The following is a 20,588-nucleotide window of genomic DNA, read 5'->3' on the forward strand; positions in this document are numbered from 1 at the left end:
GCGTGAGATGTATAACAACAACGGGAAAATCAGAATATGAACACATCTCATCGAAGGTAAGCTTTGATCGATAAATCATTTTAAAAAAATTATTTAATCGCGAGAGGAGAGTTGCCTAATCACTGCAATATTCTGAGAAAGAAAATTAGCGGAAGCTGTTGACCCATCCAATGTCATGTTTGCCCACGCCACTGCAAGTAATAAGCACTGGAAACAACTACTAAAATGTAGTAGTTTTGTATACGATACATGGTTTTGAGTATGTGCACAATATTGAAATCAGTTCACTCAGTAAACTTGTCTTTCTACAGTCATTGCCTTCATATTTCTAAGTAATACATTAGTCATGATAAGAAGCGCACTGTCACTGGTACACAGTTCTTAGTACAGTACGTGCTCAAAATTGTAATTAGTTCACTTGATAAACCTGTCCTTTTACTGTCACTACTTTCATTTGTTTCCACGATGAACCAGTACATGACAAATGCAACATCAAACATTAGAAATTTGACTCAGCAGTTCGTGATTTACTTCATAAACTGTATCTGTAACACACGTGTATCTGCATTATTCCGTCGTCATACCATTACGTAGAAGATTAATGTAAGAGGTGTAACATTTAAACACACTTTGTGTGCAATTGTTTCAGTCCACAAAATGGTGGTAAATAGGTTGTATGTCCATGGTTATAAATTCGCTATCCATGCTCACGTACCTATCAAAAACCAACCTCCTGCATCTACTTGCTACACACTCATTGTTGTTATAGTGAAAGTCAATAACTATCCAAATGCATCAAAGCCCTCACTCTCACAGAATATCATTACAGCAATATTTTATTAAACGTTTTTCAGTTTAAACATACCCAAATGATTTTAAGATTAACAGCAAATATTAAATAAAGAAACAATTAATACAACAAAATGACACCTATCCAGTCTTGTACAGTTACAGATGATACGCAAACTGTGATACATTACCTATCATACAAAAATTAATACGTGGATTATATATCTTTAGATTTTTGGGTTGTCACTTTTACCCCTCATTTTATTATATGATGATCTACAGAACTTTTGAAGATAAAATTCCTTGGCACATAGGTATTACATTGTTTTTCATCCATGTCAAGTGTTCTTTTTAATATTAAATCAATAAATAATTTAATTACTTTATAAAACAATGTAATATACAACTGAATGAATACAAAATACTGGTAGATTAAATAAACACTGACAAATAATTCTGCAACTACCAGATTTAAAAATTATTCCATAAGTATTCCATTTAAATATTTCTTTTCGCCTTCACAACTTGAACGCAGAACAACGCAGATATTATGTAATTATCTCTATTCGAAAAATGTGAACCAGATACTAGATCTTTGCACGGTATAATAATTAAAATAATTCCAGAAAAAAATATTCTCGTTGTATGTGAATGCATACATATTATCACTGATATTCACTTTCGTTTGAACGAAGCACGGCAGTTTATTCTGCAAACATTAAATTTTTAGGCCCATTCTTAGCGTCTACCATCACCTATTTGTCAATGCTCAATTGTATTACGTTGGTGCGTAAGTTCGCAGCGTGTCTGTTTTGCGTGTTGGTGTTCCGGTTCCTATGGGCTTATTTATCGATTGTCATTTTTTATTTGTAGTTCAGTGTTGCTATTTGAGTTAACATACCGTAATTTTGTCATTTGGATATAGTGAGTGGAGCTGTGGACGCTAGAAAACGGAGTGGCATGTGAAGAAATTCGAACATTTCCGACATATTCTTCAGTTTGAGTTCAGTAACGGGCTGACAATAGCGGAGGCAGCCAGAAACGTTTGCACCGTGTATGGGGATAGTGCCGTTGTACAGAAGAAAGCAAGAAAATGGTTACCTCGTTTTAAGGAAGATCGTTTTGACATTAGTGACTCTCCATGTTCAGGAAGACCTTCAGGGTTTGACCATAGTTTAAACGCATTAATCCACAACGATCCACGTCAGTGTACTTGAGAAATGGCAGATGTGATGAACTGTGATCAGTCCACCATTGTGCGACATTTGCATGCAGTGGGGAAGGTGGCCTGCTCTAAGCCAAAACCGCAAAAATCAGCGACTGGTCATTGCTCGTCATCTGTTGGCTCATTAACAACATAGATCCTGTATCGCTACTGGCGACGAGAAATGGTCGCTTTATGCTAACACAAGGAAAAGAAAGGAATGTCTGAGCTCAAACAAAGCAGCGACTCCCCATACAGAGAACTGCGTGCATCCACAAAAGTTAACTTTATGCATCTGTTGGAACAGCGACGGTGTGGCGTACTGTGATGTAACCATCACTGCCAACATTTACTGTCAACAGCTGAGACGTCTTGCAGACACAGTCCAAGAACAGCGATCCGGAAGACTGCGTGAAGTGGTGCTACTTCACGTTAACCACCATCCGCTTACTGCCAGACTGACAAAAACTGCACAGGAGTTGTGTTGGGAAATCATTCGGCATCCGCTTTACTCACCTTATCTTGCGCCCTCAGATTTTCACCTTTTCCGTTCTCTATCAAAATGGTTCAAATGGCTCTGAGCACTATGGGACTCAACTGCTGTGGTCAGAAGTCCCCTAGAACTTAGAACTACTTAAACCTAACTAACCTAAGGACAGCACACAACACCCAGCCATCACGGGGCAGAGAAAATCCCTGACCCCGCCGGGAATCGAACCCGGGAACCCGGGCGTGGGAAGCGAGAACGCTACCGCACGACCACGAGATGCGGGCCCGTTCTCTATCGAACAACCTTCAACGAACTTCCTGTCCGAATGAAAATGCCCTCCGAACATGGCTCGACGAGTTCTTCGTGTTAAAACCAAGTAATTTCCACAGTCACAGAATCGAAAAGTTACCCAGTGTTGACAGGCTCTTGCAAATGATGAAGGAGAATATGTTACTGATGACTAAAGTCTGCGTTACTTGTATCTGTTGTGTTTATTTAACTTATGGAAAAACGCTATTACTTATGCACCAACCCAATCCATTTCCACAGTGCATGTTACTCGGAAGTGGCTTTCTCCTTCTCCAGTGTCTTCAGAAAAGAACTCAGTATTTTTTATTGTTCAGCCCATCTCTTTTAAATTTCTCTGGGCACCTCTGTCTCATAAAACAAAAACTTCACGTAGTATCTTATTCTATTACTGTACTTATCACTTAAATACATAGCCAGCTATAAACTACAGGAAATAGTTACTCTTAACATTATGTAAAATTGTTTGGGCTGCAACCCAAAGTAAAAAAAATATCATTTTGTTTTAGCAAAATGATCATAAAAACTCTTTTTACAAATGAGACACTGACATGATTGTATGAAGTCACTACCGACGATCACTTATTTCTATATTTTAAATATTACTCTCCGATGTACAGGTGCAATCACAAAATAAAAATTTAGTGTTATCAGAAATTTATCTACCATAATGTCACATACGTATTGCTGTCAATGTAATTAAACAGTAAGCTTCGTTTCAAAATGACATTTTTTGAGCATGAAATACTGTCATTAGAACCCCAACCAAAGAAACCAAATGGCTCTTGCTGACTCCCCATTTTTAAGAACTAACTAAATCCGACCTCTCTTCTGATGCCGTCCCATTTTCAGTACCTTGATCCCACTCGTAGTTCCCCTCTGTTAGTTTCAACACGTTAATGTTTCTTGTATGGTGTTTTCCAAGTTTCTATGGTTTGAGATCAACTATGTTTTCCAGTTATTATCCTTCTTGGACATAATATGTATTAGGTAATACGCATTAGGGTGTGGATTGGCTCTGAGCACTATGGGACTCAACTGCTGAGGTCATTAGTCCCCTAGAACTTACAACTAGTTAAACCAAACTAACCTAAGGACATCACAAACATCCATGCCCGAGGCAGGATTTGAACCTGCGACCGTAGCGGTCTTGCGGTTCCAGACTGCAGCGCCTTTAACCGCACGGCCACTTCGGCCGGTAGGGTGTGGATTACTTTCAACGTAAAATGTTACTTTAAATAACTCAAAATTTGGAAGCGACAGATTTATGATGGGTTCCCATTAACACAAGAGCCCCTACACTTGTATAGTGTGTAATCTGTTATCGTGTGTTCCTTTTTTTCTGTTTGTATCTTCTTTTCTACTGCCTCCTCAAATCCTTCCTGCCTTTCTTCCCAGACGACCCCTTTTGTGACTGGAAAAGGCCTCTTCTCCTCTGTTAAGCTTAAACTTCTCTCGCCTAGCATTATCTTGTACGATATGAACATAGTCATATGAAATAATGCTCCACATAATTATGTCCTCTGCATCTACCACAGTGTTTCCATAAGCACTATGATTATTGTATTAGTATATTCTGCACAGTCAGCCTATTTTCTGCACACAGTACGTCATTGGATTTCTAGAGGGGCGATATGTGGAGATCTGTATCTGTGTCTGTATCTGTTTTGAGAGCACTTCCAACTGATAAACTGAGACGCATTGTCAGATAGTATTAATTTTGGTTTACACATATCACAAAATAATGTTTTTCTAGTTTGTCAAGTATTTCCTTATATTTCACCTTTCTTAAGAGGTAGAACCTGATGAACATCAAGGAAACTTTCAAAACAACAAATATATTACTAAATCATCCCCTTGGTTATAGCTGTGGTCCATAAAAATCTACCACTGAAAGCTCTTTAAAAAATTCACATGGTTGTATTTTTTGTATTTTCATGGGTCCTCTAATTTCGTTTTTCCCCGCCGTTTTCAAGCCACATAATTGATCTAGAAATGTGGGAAATGGGAGGATAACACAGGCTACCCTCATCCCTTCAGTCAATAGGAAGATTTTTCCCACCATTCTTAAGCCACACAATTGGTCCAGAAAGAAATAAGGATGAAAGATAAGGGTTTAACGTCCTGTCTACATCAAGCTCATTAGCAACAGCACAATTAGTCTACGTAGGTGGACGGAAGGGGAGGAGAAGGCAGGAGGAGAAGGGAGGAGGAGACTGGTGACCTTGACCTGTCTCTTGCTGTCTCTTGCTGGCTGACCGTGAATATACCACAGACAACTGTGCTAGAGGTGTAGGTGGGGTATGACCTTACATCATAATCCCGAAAGTTGTAGGTGATAAGATAAGGATCATAAATCAGCTGGGTTGAACTGCTAATGCCCCACTACTACTATCATGGTGCCATTCTTCAATACGACAACACTCGTCCACATATGGTACCTGCCCCCACGTACTGTTTAAATGATGATGAGTTATTTCTATGGCCAGCAAGATCTCCATATCTGTCACTGTTAGCTGTGTTGGATGTCACCTCCGTCCCAGCGCCAGTATCCAGGCTACTAAGGGCCAGTTACAACATTGGTGGGCCAACTTGCGTTGGGAGAAAATACAATGCCTTTATGACCCCTTCCCAGCCAAATCAGTGAAGAAATGCGGGCCAGAGAAGGTGCAACGTCATACTGATAAGTGGGCTCATATTGAAAAGTTCTTTGTAAATTTGACTCTATTTTGTAATCACGTAAGTAACATCACATACCTTTTCGAACCTATGAAGATTTATTTCGTTTCCTCCTCTTCCTGTGGGTTCTTCACTTTTTTGTCGGGCAGTGTATGTCAGATACACATAAGGGCCACATTCAAAAGTTACTTACTAATCAGTGATGACATACTGTTACAGTACACTTCTGGGTTCATTGGTAATTCTCACGTTCAGTGTAGATGACTGTTAATAACTCATAATCAGGGTTAGGATTTTTAGGTGCATATTCCACATGAAAAACAGAAGCGCAAAAGTGCTCAAATAAGGTAAAAAAAGACACAACTAACTAATTCGACAATTTCCCTTCCCTCTATTCCATTTTGTTGAATTACAAACATTAAATCAAATTATCACTCATCAAAATAAAGAGAAAACATGAAGCTGTTGTACTTCAAGACATTAAACATCTCTACATCTTTAAAAGTAAGTCTGCTTGTGTTAGGAGATAGGATGTCTTTGTAAATGCTAAAACTTCTTTCGACAACCACAGAAACCAGTGGGGAAAACCTTGCATTCACTCGGAATGCAACTGTATAGATGTGTCGAATTCTTCAATTCTTCTGAACAGTAGATTCAAGTTTGTCTTTGGCAAAGCCATCTAACTGCTCCCTCACCGATGTAAAAATGTCCCATTGTTTTTCCTTTTCCAGACCTTGTTCTTCTAATCGTTTAATAGCTACAGTCAGTTACTTGTAACTATGGACACAATATACGAGGATGGTTTGAAAAGTTCTCTGAACGGAACAGAAAAAAAAGTACTTACATCATTGAAACGTTTTTATTTTAAAATGTGGCCTCCTTGTAGATTAATACGCTTGGTCCAACGATATTCTATTGCCTTGATCCCATCTCGAAAATAAGTTTCCTCAAGGCCTGCAAAACAGTTGTCAACTCCGGCTATCAATTCAGTTTTGGGAAGAGATGGAAGTCTGGCGGAGCCATCAGGTGAATAAGGCGGGTGTGGCAACAATTCATACCTTAGTTCGTGTAACTTTGCCATGGCGGCGGCACATGTGTGCGGGCGCGCACTGTCTTGATGGAGGATGACGTTCTTCCTTGCTAAACTTGGCATTTTTTCGCGTATATTTTGTTGCAATTTGTCCAGGAGGTTAGCATAGTATTCTAAAGTAACTGTTTGCCCAGTGGAGAGATAAACTACAAACAGAATCCGCTTCGCATCACAGAACACTGGTGCCATGACCTTTCCCGCCAAAGGAATTGTCTTTGCTTTATTTGGTGATGGAGAATCAGCATGTTTCCACTGCTTAGATTGTTGTTTTGTTTCTGTGGTGTAGTACTGCACCCATATTTCATCTGTGGTCACAAACCGGTGCAAGAAATCTTGTTCGTTTGTCCTAAAACGGGCCAAACATTGTTCCAATATGTCCATTCTCATGCGTTTTTGATCCAGCGTCATGAGTCGCGGCACCCATCTTGCAGATAATTTTTTCATTTCATATCTTCGGTTAAAATGTGATATACCCTTTCAGATGACATATGGCAAGCATGAGCAATTTCACGCTCTTAAAATCGGCGATCCTCCATGACCAATTTGTACACTTTTGCAATGGTTTCTGGATTAGTTACACATTCTGGCCGACCACTGCGCGGATCATCATCCAAGCTCTCCCGACCAAATTTAAATTCATTTGTCGACATGGCAATAGTTGAATATGAAGGAGCAAAGTCAGCCAGTGTATTCTGGAAATCGACATGAATGTCCTTTGCTTTCATACCTTTCTTTACGAGGTACTTAAGCACTGCTCGAATCTCGATTTTTTCCGTCTTCGCAAATCAAGACGTGGGAACAACAGAACCACATCACCGGCATAGCTCTCTTCCAAGAGCACTGACGTGGCACGTGTTTACAAGCAACAGTTCAATAACTGTCACGTGAACAACTCGTTGCGCTAGCGTTGATCTCTCGTGATGATTTCGAGAACTTTTCAAACCACTCTCGTAGTTCTCTCTGCAAATTATGTATTTTCTCCCGTAACGGAAGTCACTGTGCCTTGGAAATTGCGTCTGTGTCGGCTGGATCCAAAGAAAGAACAAACTCTCTAATTTTGTCAAAATTCTCACCAACATAGCAGCACACTCAACCCAAGATCCCCAACGAGTAATGACCGGGAAGTTTGGAAGGGGCAGGCCTGTAGGCAACAACATGAGTTGGAGCTTTCAGTAGAATCTGCTTCAGGGCAGAGGTGAATTGATTTGCGACGTCGTATTCCTTTCTTATGGATTCACAAACCCTTTAAAAAGAGCACTAACCAAGCATGTCACAGGCTTCACCTTAATAAATAAAGGTTTCCGTTGGTTAACAGCTGAAGCCGTGTGTGGAACCTGGTCTGTAACCACAAGAAGTAGTTTTTCGGTCTCGACACCAGTAGGCCAGAGTAGCCATAATTGATTGCATTACTGCACTGGCATTGGTTTTCTGCAGCTCTTAAATTTTTAACCACATGGGCTTAGCTTTCTCCCCTGCAAAAGGAAAAACAAAAATGTTCAAAACATATCGTTTCCTTGAGTCCATAGTTTCACCTACAATGATTCCCACATCGCAACCATACGCTTTCTCCTTGATTCTTTGTATGGTTGCTTGGTAATCACTAATCACCGCATCTGAGGTGGGAGAAAGGAAAAGGAATCTGCGAAAGAAGTGGCAGTCACATAGCGTAGTTAATCCTGAAAGCGAGTGATCTAGTCATAATAAATAACAGACAATATTCTGGCTTGCTAATCAGTAGCTAAATGCTGTGACAATTTCCCTTTCAAGGAAGGTGAGGTTGGCATGTAATACAAAAAAGGGCTGTTGATTGTTTATATAATATTTTAGCCTTTCGCTATTTTTACTAATGATGAGTGAGAGATTTCCACGTATTGTTGTTGTGTAATGGTTCAAATGGCTCTGAGCACTATGGGACTCAACTGCTGAGGTCATTAGTCCCCTAGAACTTAGAACTAGTTAAACCTAACTAACCTAAGGACATCACAAACATCCATGCCCGAGGCAGGATTCGAACCTGCGACCGTAGCGGTCTTGCGGTTCCAGACTGCAGCGCCTTTAACCGCACGGCCACTTCGGCCGGCTGTTGTGTAATGTATAGAATTTAAAAATGTGAGGGTAGTTATAGATTGACAACAGTTTAATCAGAAACTCAGTATTTCGAAACGTACCGCAGGTGCTCCGCATCAACAAGCAGTCAATAGACGTGACAGCGACGGGGCAGGTGATCAACCTCATGTCGAACGACGTGGCCCGCTTCGACGTGGCGTCTCTGTACGCCAACTGGCTATGGATGGCGTTTCTGCAGCTGGCGCTGATCACTTATTTCCTCTACCGTTCCGTATCCTGGGCGGCATTCGCGGGCGTCGTCTATGTTATCATCATGACCGTTCCTCCACAAAGTAAGTCAACTCACCATCGCCAGCCTTCTACATACATTCTTTTTTAACCCACCTCTTGAGACCGCACTTATAGTTTTCTGCTTAGTTCTGAAATGCTGTGGATTTTTAGTGACAACTGAAAAATTGTGGCCGCTCAACACTTGAACCTGTACTTCCAGATCATCGTGAGTAGTCGTCGTAGCCATTAGGCCTTAACCATTGAACTGGAAGAAGCATATTACTGAGCTGCTATAACAATTAAGTTCAACTACTCTCCTCTTCGAATAACTGCTAGTCCTTGAAACTAATGAATCTACCTTCTAGTATATTTTAAACTCAATAATGCCTTATGAGATAGTTTTCCATGGCAACTCATCACTTAAAAAGAAAGTATTAGTTGCACAAAAGCGACGAGATAGGATATGATGTGATGTTCCTCTAGCCATTTTAATTGCACCTCACAACATTTATATATATACTCGTAAATAACGAAATTCGTCGTAATTAACTCATTATAATTTGGCATGTCCGTTCTTCAACGCTACAAATGATTACTCATTATTCAAGCTATCAATGGCTCAGAAAAGTGATCAGTATGAACTAACAAAAAATTTTATGATTTCCCGAATACCATAAAATTTCTAACAGGTATTCAAGAAAGTTTTAAATGTAACCTCAAATCATTTTTTCTTGTGGACTACTCCTATTCCACTATCGAATTTTTGTTTAAAATCAGGGTAGCCTGCGAAAACATAAAACTTCATGAGTATGACTGAAAAATAATATGTTCATTAATGTGTTCTTTTAACTGACTTGTTCCTCGTAATTTCGACAAAATAATCGTTCAGATGATCTATGGAACAGGTAACTACTAACTTGATAACTAACTGGGAGGACGTCTCCCGTCATTTCAGTGCATGTAATTCATCTGATATAAAGGGTGAACACGAGCTCCGCTGTAAAGGAGATTGCACTGCTGCTGCTGACTGCCCTCTCTTCACCGAACACTTGATGCACTCGTCACAACGTTGTCGTGGCGATATGTGCTGTTGGTCCGTGTTGCTGAAGATACGCATACAGACGTTCGTCTGCTGTGAATTGACCTAAATTTGGATTTAATAGTTTCATGACATACCATTTAGCATTAACAGTTTACTGAAAGAATCGTTTTACGATGTAGACACCAGACATTTCCCATCAAACACCAATCATGAGATTATGAAACAGCTATTCAACGCGCCGAACGGGATTTACTGACGCATAATGGTACTTGTTTTGAGAGTTCACGTATCCTAAGAGGCTGAAAAAGGCTTTTTCTGAAGAAATGAAAAAAAATGAGGATCCAAAAGTCCTGATTCCACTTCACCAGCAAAAGACACGGAATTTCCTCTGGACGCTTCAACTCAAGTAAAAGCGTAACAAGATGTATGGGTAGAAATGCAAGTCCTTTTTTGATAATGATTCGATGCGGCGACTTCTTAAATCCCACTTTCACAGATAAACAACCTTTATAGTTCGTCGGACTTCGTTCCAGGCTTTTCTTCATTCGAGCAAGATCTTCTGAAGTACGAGCGGTTTTGGGATAGTTACAGATTTTTTTTTTTTTTGTTACAGAGACTGTGTCGTCCCATTTTGCCATTACGTTTTGCGTTGCATACTTTGCTGGAAGTTTTGTTAAAACAGTTACAGTCTTAAGTTGTTGCACAGACAGTTCCATAAACATTTTCCACGAACTGTACTCCGCATGACGCTCAATAATGAGTAACCACCATTTCATCGTGATCACCATTTCGTGTTGTATCCAACTTATCATTAAATACGTCTGCTTCTTTCAACCGCAATGAGACAGGGAAGTATTCGGGATAGAGCATCTGGGAGATATGCGTGCGCAGACTCGGGGCAGCAACCGACTGGTGCAGCAAGTCCAGGTTTCCAGCATTTTCTGTGATTGGCTGTTCTCCTGTTCATTAGCAAGGTTCAGTTGTGCGTCGCCTTACGAATATTTTCCAGGCCAGTGGTATTTTTCCCATCCTATTACGCAATCGACGTCATCCATGATTCAGTGGCTGCGTTTTCCATAAATGACAACTCATTGCATTTCTTATTTAGTACATGACACTAAACTAAAAATTATAGCTCCGTAATGATGCAGATCCCAAATTTGAGAAAGTGACGTGAAATGTGAAGTCTGTGTTCATGTGTTAGTTAGCAGCGGCATGGTCGACTGCAATGATTAAGTTGTATAGGTTAGTTGCCATCTTTAGCAATCGTAGTAATAGTCTCATTAAGACCAGACACGTTTCACTATATTTTAAAGTGTCTGCAATGGTCACTGTAGTAATACGGTTTTTTCTCTTACGATTTTGTTTGTTCTGATAACAGTTCCCACGATTTACTTACTACTATAAAGAGTTCTTATTCTTTCCGTTACTCACAGTTTTTGTTGTTTATTCCATTCTTCTTCGTCTACCACGTGTATGTGTTGTGTGTTGGGTATTTGCATTTCCACATAGCACTGCCATTGCACTTAACACATCTACACTTATATGTTGGGAAGTATCACTGTTTTGTCGTCATTTTGTATGTTTTGTTTATTTTGATAGTGGTGAAAGCGTCTCTATGGCTCTGTAAATGTTTATATTTCCCGACTAGGAAGAGAGGAAGAGAGAGAGAGAGAGAGAGAGAGAGAGAGAGATTTCTCATCCTTTCTGTAAATCGCTATTTTTAAATTATGTATTTATTTATTTTTCCTAATTGGGGTAATTATCTATTATCTTTGAGTGTATGTATGTATGTATGTATGTGTGTGCGTGTGTGTGTGTGAAGGGAGCTAACATATCTTGGCTATTATGTGTGTAAGTTATTGCTTTCTTATGGTAGTGGTGGATGATCTAGGGTGAGAATATTGGCGAGTTCGAGGTGTTATTTTGCGGTACCTATGGCGGTTGTTCTTTCTCAACTATGCTTTATTGATTGAAATATCGTCTGATTGCTGATGTTTGTGTGGTCATTTACAATGTGTTTCTTCGATATTATTGCTTTTTGAATTTGGAAGTTTCCGTAGGTGTAGGAGATGTTTCTTGTTGCTGAATCTGATTACTTTCATGTTCTTTTCTATAGTGGAGGGTGGTGGTTTTCTTGAGGGAGGTGTTCTGCAAAAGTTGAATGGCTGGTGCTATATTTCCATTCTCTTTCGTGTTCCTTATACTTTATTTCAAAAGTCCTGCCTGTCTGTCCTATGTATAGAGCATCACAGCTGTTACACTGTAGTTGGTCAATGCCAAAATTATGGTAGATGTCCATTTGATCTTCCGTTTGCAGATATTTCTATATAGAGTTGTTGGTTTGGTACGCTATTTTCATTCCTTGTGTTTTGAGGACGTTCACAATGCTGTGTGCCAATTTATTCCTGTAATTGAGTGTATGCTAGCTTGTCTGCTGAGTTTCTATGTTGTTCTCTTGCTGTGTAGTGGTGGTGATGTTGATGTGTGACTGTGTGGTGGGTGATGCGTCGCCAGTTTAGTAAAGGTCGAGTTGCCACTGTTGTTGCAGTAGGCCGAGTTTGTGAGTTTTTGAAACGGCTTCTGGTGTAGTACATCGCTACGAAAATTTCTCCCTGTCACTATTAAATAGCCATGCCCCAGGGTCAGGCAACAGGATAGGAGAACACAACACTCCAGCAAATCAGTAACAAGTCACACAAATGAGTTTAAAAATTTTACTTATCTTTGTGACTTGTTTAATAATGAAGTCTGTAACACTGCTTGTAATATAACACAAAAAGACCCTCAATGGCTAAGTGCAAATAATCGTAGGTAAACTTCACACTTCATAGCAAATGAAATTTACAACTGTCTGTTAACTTCTAAGAATTCACTAAACGACGTTCCCTGTGTAAGTCAGCCCTGTACGATGATCTATAATAAAGTGGGCAGAACTGCTCTTCTATCTTCCGAGTAGGTTTTTTTTTCCGTTGTCGTACGGTCATAAGCGGATTGTACTCGGCCCGCAATCGGCCGAGGCGAAGTCGGTATCTTCATCCTCAGCGTCGCCCGTGGCGTTGGTGGCACTCAGGCAATGGTGAGTCTCCATGGTCCTGGCATCAGCTCGCATCTTTGCGCCTGTGGTGTTTTTGCCCTGGCGACAGAACAGTGTGTGTCTCTGGAGTTGTGGGATGTATGCTCTTTTTTCTTTTTACGTTTCTCAGAATTTTTTTTCACTTTTGTTACCAGAGATTCTTGGTATCCAATTTTTTTTTATATCTGATTAATTATGACCAACCACTTATTATTGTTATGTTTGTCAAGTGGCACTGTGTTTAATTCGTGGATCATAAACCTGAGGGCAGATTCTTTTTGGACCTATGGGTGGATGGATGATTGCTGTAATGTTGTGTCTGTGTGGTGTTTTTCCTGTAAATGCTGAACGATTGTTAGTTACTTTTCTTTGTGATGAATATACACTATCTGAGCAAAAGTATCCGGACAACTGGCTAAAAATGACTTACAAGTTCGTGGCGCCCTCCATCGGTAATGCTGGAATTCAATATGGTGTTGGCCCACCCTTAGCCTTGATGACAGCTTCCACTCTCGCAGGCATACGTCCAGTCAGGTGCTGGAAGATTTCTTGGGGAATGGCAGCCCATCCTTCACGGAGTGCTGCACTCAGGAGAGGTATCGATGTCTGTCGGTGAGGCCTGGCACGAAGTCGGCGTGCCCAAGCATCCCAAAGGTTTTCTGTAGGATTCAGGTCAGAACTTTGTGCAGGCCAGTCCATTACAGGGATATTGTTGTCGTGTATCCACTCCGCCACAGGCCGTGCACTATGAACAGGTGCTCGATCGTGTTAAAAGATACAATCGCCATCCCCGAATTGCTCTTCGATAGTGGGAAGCTAGAAGGTGCTTAAACATCAACGTAGGTCTGTGCTGTGATAGTGCAAGCCCCCTCCGTGAAAAACACGACCACACCGTAACACCACCGCCTCCGAATTTTACTGTTGGCACTACACACGCAGGCAGATGACGTTCATCGGACATTCGCCATACCGACACCCCGCCATCGGATCGCCACATTGTGTACCGTGATTCGTCACTTCACACAACGTTTTTCCACTGTTTAGTTGTCCAATGTTTACGCTCCTTACACTAAACGAGGTGTCGTTTGGCATTTAGCGGTTGTTGTGTGTCTTATCAGTGACCGCTCGACCATGAAATCCAAATTCTCTCACCTCCCGTCTAACTGTCATAGTACTTGCCGAGGGTTCTGATGCATTTTGGAATTCCTGTATGATGATCTGGATACATGTCTGCCTATTACACATTACGACCCTCTTCAACTGTCGGCGGTCTCCGTCAGTCAACAGACGAGGTCGGCCTGTATGCTTTTGTGCTGTACATGTAACTTCACATTCTCACTTCACTATCACATCGGCAACAGTGGACCTAGGGATGTTTATGACTGTGGAAATCTTGCTTGCAGACCTATGACAGAAGTGACACTCAATCACCTGACCACGTTCGAAGTCCGTTAGCTCCGCGGAGCCCCCCATTCTCCTCTCTCTTGCTGTCTAACGACTACAGACGTCGCTGATATGGAGTACCTGGCAGTAGGTGGCAGCACAATGCGCCTAATATGAAAAAAGTATGTTTTTGGGGGTGTACCAATCCTTTTTATCATATAGTGCATCTAGGAAATTTATTGTGTCTGTTCGTTCTGTCTCTAAGACGAACTTTATGCTTTGCTTTATGCTATGTCTTTTTTTTTCTGGCTTTATTTTCTGGCTCATCTACCAAGCAGAGGATGTCATCCACGTATCTCCTCTAATTCGATATATTGTATTTTCCTGGTACTGTTTACTAGGAAATTGTTTGCTCTATTTTGTTTATGAAGATATTTGCTAACATTCCTGAAATTGCAGATCCCATTGGCAATCCTTCTTGATGTAGGTAAAATTCTTTGTTGGATTCAGAGTAATTTTGGCCAGTAATGAGGTCTAGAGTATGCTTATCTCTGTTACGTGTTCTTGTGATAACTGATTGTATCTAGGTCCTGTTTTATTATCTTAATTGTTTCTTTGACTGGGATTGTGAAGTACATGTTTTCTGCATCGAATGAGATCAACATAGTTGTGTCGGGGATATATACCTACAGAAAAACTTCCAAATTCAAAAAGCAACAATAGAGACGAAACACAAGTAATAAATGAGCATGCAGATCAGTAATCAGACGCTATTTAAACTAATAAAACATATTGTTGAGGAAGAAAAACATCCATAGACACCACAAGCAATATCACAAACTATGCAATGTTGCCAACCTAGATCAGCCACCACTGTACGATAATAAAGCAGTAACTTACACGCACAGTAACCAGGAACAAGGGAATATTAGCTCCGTTAAAACACACACACACACACACACAACGCACATAAAAATAAATACCCTAATTAACAAAAAAGTAAATAAAAATAATATAGAAAATTTAAAAATGTAATATACAGAAAGGGGGAAAAGTACTTTACAGGATAAACATCTCTCTCTCTCTCTCTCTCCCTTTATCTCTCTCTCTCTCTCTCTCTCTCTCTCTCTCTCTTTTCCAACTCGGGAAATATAAATACTCACTGAGCGGTAGCAGACGCCTTCACCACTATCAAAACAAACACAACACGTAAAATGACGAGAGAACAGTGATACTTCCCAACACAGAAGCGTAAATGTGTTAAATGCAGTGGAACTCCTGCGTGGAAATGCAAATACTCAACACACACACGCCGAAAACGAATAAGAATGGCATAAACAACACAAAAACGGAGAGTAACGAAAAGAATAAAACTGTTTACAGTAATAAATGAAGCATGCGAAGTGTTAATGATCAAAACAAACATAATTGTAAGAGAAAAAGCCTCGGGCATGGATGTTTGTGATGTCCTTAGGTTAGTTAGGTTTAACTAGTTCTAAGTTCTAGGGGACTAATGACCTCAGCAGTTGAGTCCCATAGTGCTCAGAGCCATTTGAACCATTTTTTTTAAGAGAAAAAAACCACATTGTTCCAGCGACTGCTGTAGATGGTTTAGAATAAAACGAAACGCGTCTGGTCTTAATAAGACTTTTATTACAGTTGCTGATGACGACATTTAACCTATACAACCCGTATATGTACAAATGCGGGAGAAAATAGGCCAAAAAACGAAGAAGAAAACGCGCAATAATTAAACTTGTTTTGTGCGAGAGTGGAATTACGCTTACTGATATGCCCTCATTGCCTGTTTACAGCGTATATGGGAAAGCTTTCAGCGCGCTTCCGTAAGCGTGTCGCTGTCAGGACCGACGAGCGGATGCGGATGATGAACGAGCTGGTGCAGGGCATACAGGTGATCAAGATGTACGCCTGGGAGAAGCCCTTCGACAAGCTCGTCGCACTGGCCAGGAAGTAGGTGACACTGTCCCATCTCTGTTATTCAGTTAAAAGGAAGTACTAATAGTGACCTCGCACGCACTGTGAGACTTGTTTTCTGTAGCATTTTGTAAGAATTTTGGTGATAAAATTCTGAAACATATAACTACCTAAAATAATCATTAGGATGTTTTTATATTGTTTCATGATGCAAAAATATCAGATAATATCTGGTGACTGTTAATACACATTCATATGCGGTTGAATTACAAATACTTACTTACAAGTGAACCTCCCCATCGCACCCCCGTCACATTTAATTATAAGTTGGCACAGTGGATAGGCCTTGAAAAACTGAACACAGATCAATCGAGAAAACAGGAAGAAGTTGTGTGGAACTATGAAAAAATAAGCAAAATATACAAACTGAGTAGTCCATGTGCAACATAAGCAACATCAAGGTAAGAGGCATCGTAGTAGCGCCGTGGTCCCGTGGTTAGCGTGAGCAAATGCGGAGCAAGAGGTCGTTGGTTCAAGTCCACCCTCGAGCGAAGAGTTTAATTTTTCATTTTCAGTTTATGTCACAAACTCTTATGTTTTCATCACTTTTTGGGAGTGATTATCACATCCACAAGAAAACCTGAATCGGGCAAGGTAGAAGAATCTTTTTACCCATTCGCCAAGTGTACAAGTTAGGTGGGTCGACAACATATTCCTGTCATGTGACGCATATGTCGTCACCAGTGTCGTATAGAATATATCAGACTGTTTTCCTGTGGAGGAATCGGTTGACCTATGACCTTGCGATCAAATGTTTTCGGTTCCCATTGAAGAGGCACGGTTTTGCGGTGCGGTCGCAAAACACAGACACTAAACTTATTACAGTGAACAGAGACGTCAATGAACGAACGGACAGATCATAACTTTACGAAAATAAAGGAAGTAAACTTATCACTCGAGGGAAGACTTGAACCAAGGACCTCTCGTTCCGCAGCTGCTCACGCTAACCACGGGACCACGGCGCACCTATGCTTACATTATCCTTGATGTTGCCTATCTTGCACATGGACTACTCAGTTTCTATATTTTGTTTATTTTTTCATAGTTCCACACAACTTCTTACTGCTTTCTCGATTGATCTGTGTTAAGTTTTTCAAGGCCTATCCACTGTGCCAATTTATAACTAAATCTGAGGGGGGTGCGATGGGGAGGTTCCCTTGTTAGTAACATTAGCACCTTGTTTCTCCCTGATGACGCAGTGAATCGTCGTGCTATGCACTCGTCGAGTCACTGGAAGCATTAGCGAGCAACCCTAACTCATTAACTCTCAGTCACTGACCAGTACTCACACAGAACAGAAGAAAGCTATGTTTAACGACCAGAAACAACTGTTGATGAAGTAAACTTTCATTCACTACTAGTTTCGACTGACCTATCATTGTCAGGCATACTGTAGAGCGACGTAGAGAACACTTGTGATATACACTCCTGGAAATGGAAAAAAGAACACATTGACACCGGTGTGTCAGACCCACCATACTTGCTCCGGACACTGCGAGAGGGCTGTACAAGCAATGATCACACGCACGGCACAGCGGACACACCAGGAACCGCGGTGTTGGCCGTCGAATGGCGCTAGCTGCGCAGCATTTGTGCACCGCCGCCGTCAGTGTCAGCCAGTTTGCCGTGGCATACGGAGCTCCATCGCAGTCTTTAACACTGGTAGCATGCCGCGACAGCGTGGACGTGAACCGTATGTGCAGCTGACGGACTTTGAGCGAGGGCGTATAGTGGGCATGCGGGAGGCCGGGTGGACGTACCGCCGAATTGCTCAACACGTGGGGCGTGAGGTCTCCACAGTACATCGATGTTGTCGCCAGTGGTCGGCGGAAGGTGCACGTGCCCGTCGACCTGGGACCGGACCGCAGCGACGCACGGATGCACGCCAAGACCGTAGGATCCTACGCAGTGCCGTAGGGGACCGCACCGCCACTTCCCAGCAAATTAGGGACACTGTTGCTCCTGGGGTATCGGCGAGGACCATTCGCAACCGTCTCCATGAAGCTGGGCTACGGTCCCGCACACCGTTAGGCCGTCTTCCGCTCACGCCCCAACATCGTGCAGCCCGCCTCCAGTGGTGTCGCGACAGGCGTGAATGGAGGGACGAATGGAGACGTGTCGTCTTCAGCGATGAGAGTCGCTTCTGCCTTGGTGCCAATGATGGTCGTATGCGTGTTTGGCGCCGTGCAGGTGAGCGCCACAATCAGGACTGCATACGACCGAGGCACACAGGGCCAACACCCGGCATCATGGTGTGGGGAGCGATCTCCTACACTGGCCGTACACCACTGGTGATCGTCGAGGGGACACTGAATAGTGCACGGTACATCCAAACCGTCATCGAACCCATCGTTCTACCATTCCTAGACCGGCAAGGGAACTTGCTGTTCCAACAGGACAATGCACGTCCGCATGTATCCCGTGCCACCCAACGTGCTCTAGAAGGTGTAAGTCAACTACCCTGGCCAGCAAGATCTCCGGATCTGTCCCCCATTGAGCATGTTTGGGACTGGATGAAGCGTCGTCTCACGCGGTCTGCACGTCCAGCACGAACGCTGGTCCAACTGAGGCGCCAGGTGGAAATTGCATGGCAAGCCGTTCCACAGGACTACATCCAGCATCTCTACGATCGTCTCCATGGGAGAATAGCAGCCTGCATTGCTGCGAAAGGTGGATATACACTGTACTAGTGCCGACATTGTGCATGCTCTGTTGCCTGTGTCTATGTGCCTGTGGTTCTGTCAGTGTGATCATGTGATGTATCTGACCCCAGGAATGTGTCAATAAAGTTTCCCCTTCCTGGGACAATGAATTCACGGTGTTCTTATTTCAATTTCCAGGAGTGTATATGACCATCTAACTAGCTACGCTACGATATGTGGTGAGCATGCAAACGAAATTGTCATAGAATTATTTATTGTATGGCATCGTTCTTATTGTGATGTAAAAAAATTATCTTAAAAATCTTAGGTCACTTGAAACCAAGATACAAAATATGAAGTAATGCAACTAACAGTGGTCATACGAAATACTTGAAAACGATACACTTGTACAATGTTACGTGGCGTCAGTAGTAAAATACATTATGCAGTCAACAGATAAATGAAGTAATATAGTTAAATACACCAATTCTGACTTCGGTTTACACCTCGCTTTCAGTAATCAATATTCCAATGCACTCTGATGAGTCAAACTGTGTGACCACTGCCCACCGCGAGATTGAATGTTGCCAGGTGGCGTTGTGGGCTCGTGATGCATAAGGAAAGTACGCGGTCCAGTCGCATTAATGTGACCACCTTCTATGTTCGACGTCAACGTGCTATAGCCCCTCACAGACGACAGGTGGCAGCATCAGCAGTGGAGGATATGGACAGCACGTCGTGGATGTGGAAAACAGAGCAGTCGTTATGAAGCAGAAACAGAGCCGTTTATCTTATGGGCCATGATCATTGGCTTTCAGCCAGGGGTTGAAGCAATTCCGAAAAGGACAAGTTTATAAACTTTTTCTGTTCAATGGTTCAAATGGCTCTGAGCACTATGGGACTCTACTGCTGTGGTCATAAGTCCCCTAGAACTTAGAACCACTTAAACCTAACTAACCTAAGGACAGCACACAACACCCAGCCATCACGAGGCAGAGAAAATCCCTGACCCCGCCGGGAATCGAACCCGGGAACCCGGGCGTGGGAAGCGAGAACGCTACCGCACGACCACGAGATGCGGGCACTTTTTCTGTGCTGCCGTGGTTAAAGTATACTGTGCACGGCAGAAAGACGCTATCCATAACTGGTGCCATAGATGACAGTGGTGAACGACGGCTGCAGAAATGTCTATTGTGTTGTTGTGTTCTTCAGTCCTGAGACTGGTTCGATGCAGCTGTCCATGCTACTCAATCCTGTGCAAGCTTCTTCATCTCCCAGTACGTACTGCAGCCTACATCCTTCCGAATCTGCTTAGTGTATTCATCTCTTGGTCTCCCTCTACGATTTTTACCCTCCACGCTGCCCTCCAATATTAAATTGGTGATCCCTTGATGCCTCAGAACATGTCCTACCAACCGATCCCTTCTTCTAGTCAAGTTGTGCCACAAACTCCTGTTCTCCCCAGTTCTATTCAATACCTCCTCGTTAGTTATGTGATCTACCCATCTAATCTTCAGCATTCTTCTGTAGCACCACATTTCTAAAACTTCTATTC

General features: G+C 42.0%; 1 protein-coding gene across 1 annotated transcript in view; it reads left to right on the plus strand.

Annotated features, from left to right (window-relative positions):
- The window catches only part of LOC126236185 (ATP-binding cassette sub-family C member 4-like), a 296,035-nt gene that overhangs the window by 42,965 nt on the left and 232,482 nt on the right, over positions 1-20,588 (plus strand). The window contains exons 5-6 of the mRNA XM_049945285.1: positions 8,732-8,957; positions 16,211-16,367. Coding sequence (XP_049801242.1) covers positions 8,732-8,957; positions 16,211-16,367 — 383 coding nt within the window. The remainder of the gene's footprint in view (positions 1-8,731; positions 8,958-16,210; positions 16,368-20,588) is intronic.

The sequence above is a fragment of the Schistocerca nitens genome, chromosome 2, assembly GCF_023898315.1.
Source record: "Schistocerca nitens isolate TAMUIC-IGC-003100 chromosome 2, iqSchNite1.1, whole genome shotgun sequence".
NCBI classification, from domain to species: Eukaryota; Metazoa; Arthropoda; class Insecta; order Orthoptera; family Acrididae; genus Schistocerca; species Schistocerca nitens.